This window comes from Chenopodium album, chromosome 2, assembly GCF_948465745.1.
Source record: "Chenopodium album chromosome 2, dcCheAlbu1.1, whole genome shotgun sequence".
Lineage (NCBI taxonomy): Eukaryota > Viridiplantae > Streptophyta > Magnoliopsida > Caryophyllales > Amaranthaceae > Chenopodium > Chenopodium album.
In genome coordinates this window covers 5,220,404-5,226,403 of record NC_137835.1, presented here as the reverse complement: position 1 = coordinate 5,226,403, position 6,000 = coordinate 5,220,404, and the positions used below count along the sequence as shown (strand labels likewise).

Here is a 6,000-nt window from a genome sequence, read left to right as displayed (position 1 = left end):
TAAAAAAAAAAATAAAAGCACTTCAATAATTTCCACAATTCCATGTATTTACAAGCAACATATAATGATATAAGTAAGAAGTACATATTTCCCATCCTTTTCGAGACAAACAACAAAATATGTACATTTCTTCCTAACTTCCCACCATATATGAACCCATACACTAAAAATAAAAAGGCATACTAATTTGCAATACCTAAATAGTTTACATACAATTTTCTTCCCAACTTTTATTATCATTGCACCTATTTTCTTTACACACAACTACACAAAGTACTTAATTTTTTTTTTCTTCTTATTTTATTTGCATTTCTATCCATATATTTCTAACTTTCTATTGCATCATTGTTATATATACATATAGAGAAGAGGGTGATTTTATAAGATCACCTAACATTGGCTTTTAAAAAGCACAATGCGTTAGGAATGTGGACCACTATGGAAAAACTAGTTCAAGTATAAAAAAAGGGATATAATATATAGAGCAATTATCTTAGAGACTAAGGACTTAAAAGCTAGTTTTAATATTCTATGATTAGTCCACCAAAAGGAGCTCTATGTGGAATACCCTTTCTTCGCTTGGCTGTCCTGTAACTTGCTGCTGTTGGAGGTGGTGTTGATGGACTAAAACTTTGCACCACTTTGTTGTTGGTGTAGTTGTTGTGGCTGTCCATCATCATCTCATTTCTACCACGCCGAGGGGACTGGTGGTGGCTCGTGGTCGTGCTCGTCGTGCTACACGAGTCCTCCGAATCTGACCCCATTGCCCGTTTGATTTTCTTGTTCTTTTGGAAATTCTTTGAAGTTCCCACAATCTGTTGACAATAAATATTCATGATCAAAACCATTGCTTTAACCCTTTAATCAAATTTTAAAAAACATAATTAAAAATTAAAAAATAAAAATCCAAAGAAATCAAATCTCATGATTCAATATTGGTGCATTTTCCATATCAAGACTAGACAGTACCCATCATTAAAGGTAGCAAAATCAATCAATTTTACTGAATAAATCAAAACAAAGAAATCCCCTTTCAAAACGTTTTAGAGTATCAAAATTGATTTATTCCGTTCACATTTCAAATCAACAAAGATTGTCAACAAATAAATTAATTAAACCAATAAAATCCACATTGATACATTACCAAAGTCATTCATTAACCACCCATTCTAGGCATACCAAGGTACATATTTAGGTTTGGACCCTTAAAAAAACCAATAACACGAGTTTTTAATCCAATTCAACAACTAATTATTCAATTTTCGGCATTGCATAGATAATGTAATCAACTCGATCAATCGATATCATGATCGTACATCAATGCGATTAATTAATTAATTAATACGAGTAATTAGCAATGTGAATAATAAAAATTACCTTACAACCAAGAGAGCAAAAACGGAAGGAATCAAGAAGGCTGCGTTCACAAACTTGGCATGTGTTGGTGACACCTTTACCAGGCCTAGGTTGTGGCCTTTCATTTAGGAACACAACTCTAGCACTGTTGATAATGTATGTCTGAACTCCACTTATATCCAACACTTTCTGAATTTCATTCACTCTAATCACATCATGATATGAAGACCTTCGAATCTGTAAAATTAATTAAAAATAAATAAATTAAGAAAAATTATAGAGGAGAGAGAAAATTTGGTGGCAGAACAGCCTACCACAGTAGTACAAGTCAACAATATTTGTTGAGGGTAAGCAAGAAAAACTGACGAAATTTTGCAGAGTAAATGCTTGGAGAGCAAGAAAGTTACTTTGATAAAAATTTGAGAAAAGTTTAATGTTGTACCCAAAAAGTCCTATTTTTGGTAAAGTAAAATGCACAAATTTGGATGAAATAAATTGAACTAGTCTTATTTATTAAATGTCATGCCTTAGAATGTAACAATTGTTGAAACTATCACACAAAATGCAATGTCCCAGAAAAAACCCAGTTGAAAATTAAACCGACTCAACTTGGGGATTTTTTTTTTTTTTTTTTTTTTCAAAACAATAAAAATAAAGTTTTGAAGAGGAATTATCAGATACCCATTTTTGATAATTGACAATCCAAAAAAAACCCAAAAATTAAAATTCATTTACAGAAAAGTCGCATTTTTTTTTTCCTCCAATTGAGTATGAAACTGAGCAACCCCAAATTACAAAATGTAACACCAAAAACATTAAAACACCATTGATTAACAACATTTAAATGAAAACCCAGAAAAATCCAAATGATAAATCTGTGATTAAGAATATTTAAAATGTGAATTAATGAATAAATTGTACCTGAATAGCTTGGTGGTCACGGTGATGAGAGAGACAGAGCGAACAGAGAGCGCCATTCATACAGTCTAAGCAGTACATATTGCATTCACTCTTATGAGAATCAGCGTGAAATTGACATTGAACAAAGAATTTTTCACGGAGTAAAGGTTTCAACCATGGCGGCCATCGAGTAAAGTCTTCATCTTCCGGACCACCAGCACCCTGTTTTCACAATTTCAATACAAAAAAACAAAAATGAGCGAAAAAAATGAAAGAAAAAACCTACATTTATAATGAAATTGATGAATACTATTAAAATTAGGTATAAGGGTATAATAAAAATGGGTAAAAATGTACCATGATTCTCCGATTCTTGGGTTTAATCTCACGAACAGCGGATTCTTGATTAACGATCGCCAGCTTGAAAAACAGGGGAGAAAACAGAGTACTCTGCTATTATTCTTGTTTAGAGAGAGAAAATGAGAGCTCTTTTTTTTATTTTTTAGAGAGAGAAATGAAGTGAAAGAGTTAAAGAGAGAGTGGAGGCAGAGAAAATGAGAAGAGGGTTTTAATTATAATGAAAGGAGGAGAAGGTGGTAGATGGCGTAGGATCAAGTTTTTATATAAAAGCACAGAGAAGAAGAGTCGTGCTTATCCTTTCTTTAAACCCTAAGCTTCGGAACCAAACCTAAATATTTTATTAATTATTTTTGGTATTTTGTTTTTTTTTTTAGAAAAACAAAAAAGGATGAAAATTTAAAAGGAAATAAAAATAAATAATGAAGATACGTTTTGTGCAAGGAAGTCATGAGAAGAACCGACCTTAGCTCTGTTTTTTTTATATACCCACTATTTTCGTTTCATTTCATTTTCATGTCCTTTGATCTTATCAACCCTAATAATTTTATTAATAATGACTTCTCTATTATTTATGAGTATTATTAATATTATAAAATAAAATCTTATTTAGTGAAAGTTATGGGTAAATTAGGTGTTCAATTATTGGCATTTGGCTCAAGTTTTGGTAACAGTATGTACATAAATATACACTATTTATACAAGCATATTTACTTTCTCCTCATTATAATTCATATCATAAAATTAATCTTTAGGTAGTCTAGTAAAATGAGAAAACCTTCCAACTATGTCCCAACCATGACGTTAAACATTCAATCCCCATTAGTGACAATTTGGAGATGAGATTCCTTTATATTTTCTCCACTCTCCTACATTGTTTAGCCCGCTAACTCGAGTTGAGTTGATTCGTGAGGGGCTTTGGCTAGATGGCCTAAAGCGCACAATGCACACGCTATAGAAGTTATGCCTAAACTCATGTTACAAATTTAATTGATATATAATTAAATCCTTAAATTTAATTAAAATTTGGGTTTGTAGGCAAGAAATGAGCCAAAATGATGAAGTGGGGCCCACAGTTCTTGTTTAATTGATGGAGTCTATGGAAGAGAATATACTAAAAGAAAAATAAGTATAATTACACTTTGTATTTTCTTGCTGGTCTACTGTGTACTGTTGTTGATTTTTTTTTTTTTAGAATTTTTTATACATTTGATTTATTAAAATTTTATTTTACAAGGGGTTTATTATTGAGTCAATACATATGAGCCATTCATTTAGGTATAGTTTGGTTTTCATAATGGAATCTAGCTTTATATCTTAATGATAATTAGTTACTTTCACATGATTTTGTGGATATGGCCTTTGATATATTCTCTATCATTCAATATTATAATTTTCCCTCTCCCATTGCCTGAAAAAAGACTAATACAGATTACAAGTATTAGACAATGGTAATTCACTTTCGAATAGACTTGATTTATTGCTAGATAATCACCAACATAAACACTTTGACGTAGATGCACATTTTGACTTAAATAATAATTCTTTGAATTATACTTCTACAAGTATAAACATATATATTTTGTCAAAAAAGTATATACATATACATATACCTTTATTTCCTCCCTATTCTCCTACGGTCCTACTTAGTTTTAAGTTCTTTAATTTGGGTCTATTTCTCAACACTATAATTCGTATTTATAATTTTATGTGTAGCAAAGTCAGAAACTTATATTTGGATTCGTGGTTTGTTGTATTACTCATCATCCTAAATGTAAATATTACAAGTGTACATGCATTATAGTTGAATAATTGATGATGCATTTAGGAGAATAAAATTGAAAAGTCTTAACTAATGTGTTTATATTGTTTGTCTCCACTATTATACAAGATACTTTCAAAAGCTAAATGCAATATGAATTTGACAAGTTAGCTTCTGTGTCATGGTCCCTTGGAAAGAATTCTAATGCAATGCAGTCAATTTTTCAAACTTTTGCAATGCTGTGTTTCTAAAGGACAAATTTGGTATAGCCTGAAAAAAATATTCGGAGTACCATTATAGCATAAGAAATAATGCCTTAACTCGATAGTTGACATAAACTTTTTCTTATTTCTTAATAGCCTATAATAATCTGTAAGACTTTTTAACAATTTTTCGTCAAATGCTTAAAATTCCATTAGAAAATTTAGTTGCTATTGTACCTCTTATATCAAAAGAACAGAAGGCAGAAATTTGGACTTCTATTTTATTTTTATTTTTATTTTTTTTTTTTTGAAGAGAAACAAGCTAATGCATTAATTAATGGACAAACTGTCCGAGAGAGCAACCTGTTCCGGACAATGGTTAACCCAAACTTGTTCTACACCAAAAGGCATTAGCTTAGCAAGGTGACGTGCAATTGCCATCCCTTTTAACATGAGACCAAGAAAAGCCGTAAAAGCACTACACAAAGACAGAATATTATCAAGCACACCATCAAGATCAGACAAATACACTACATTCTTCGACAAACGGTTGATGATGATTTGGCTATCTGATTCAAGATTTTTGTGAAGGCAATGTGAATTAAAGTTTAGAGAGAGTTTTTAAAGAGGAAAAACGGGGGGAAAATTAGTCAAAAGGGTCAAAATAAGTGTTAGATGAGGCCTACAGACGGAAAATTTACCGGATTTTTGAAATGGGTGGTAATCTGAGCATTTATTTAATTTAAGGGGTGGTAATTTAAAATAAAAAATTAAACGTGTGGTTAGTTCGAAATGGTTACATTTTTAAGTGGTAATTTAAAAATTAACCTTTTTTTTCTTCCTTTGGGGATGTGAAACATTAAATTAATCATGGTCATGTCATGTGGCTGAAGTTACTTGGTCAGAGGTTATCCGATCAATGTTTTTATATACGTTAGCCTATTATAAGGCGATAATATCAAGAGTATATGGGATATATTTCAAAGATTATTTTAGAGAATGAAACATCTTGTTCTCCAAGTTAAGGTTTAATTATTGTATACTACCCGGTAGAAGTTTCTCATAGAGTTTCAAACAACACAAAAAATACTTCATTCACCTCCCATTATACCAAAAATGATAAGACCGTACCTGTACCTATGATATAGCAACACTTGATATTTTAATTTTTCACTAAGTTTTTGCTACATATGAAATAATTTTTTTTTTTGAAAGGAATTAATTATTACCATTATACATATAATTTTTTTTTGGATATATATTTGTAGGATAGAAAAGTTTTGGATGTATTTAGATAGAATTTTTAGGATAATTTAGAGTTTTAAATTCAATAAAATTTTGGATAGTTTTAGGATAAAATGTTTGGTTCAAAGTTATTTTTCGATAAAATTCCAATCTTTATGTAAAATACATCCTACGTCA

At 30.5% G+C, this 6,000-nt stretch overlaps 1 protein-coding gene across 1 annotated transcript; it reads right to left on the bottom strand.

Moving 5' to 3' along the window:
- On the bottom strand, window positions 1-2,849 carry LOC145593941 (protein RGF1 INDUCIBLE TRANSCRIPTION FACTOR 1-like). The gene is made up of 4 exons (XM_081650301.1): window positions 2,614-2,849; window positions 2,278-2,478; window positions 1,378-1,593; window positions 1-815 (listed from the first exon to the last, which is right to left on the bottom strand). Exons 1-4 carry the CDS (start codon window positions 2,614-2,616, stop codon window positions 522-524), a joined length of 714 nt encoding a protein of 237 aa, XP_081506427.1. The 5' UTR covers window positions 2,617-2,849; the 3' UTR covers window positions 1-521.
- Window positions 2,850-6,000: the final 3,151 nt, after the last annotated feature.

Excerpts from the sequence above, each read along its gene's own strand:
- LOC145593941 (XM_081650301.1), bottom strand. Across the intron at positions 1,594-2,277 it reads GTGACCACCAAGCTATTCAG|ATTCGAAGGTCTTCATATCA; the intron begins GTACAATTTATT and ends TTAATTTTACAG. Across the intron at positions 816-1,377 it reads TTTGCTCTCTTGGTTGTAAG|ATTGTGGGAACTTCAAAGAA; the intron begins GTAATTTTTATT and ends TATTGTCAACAG.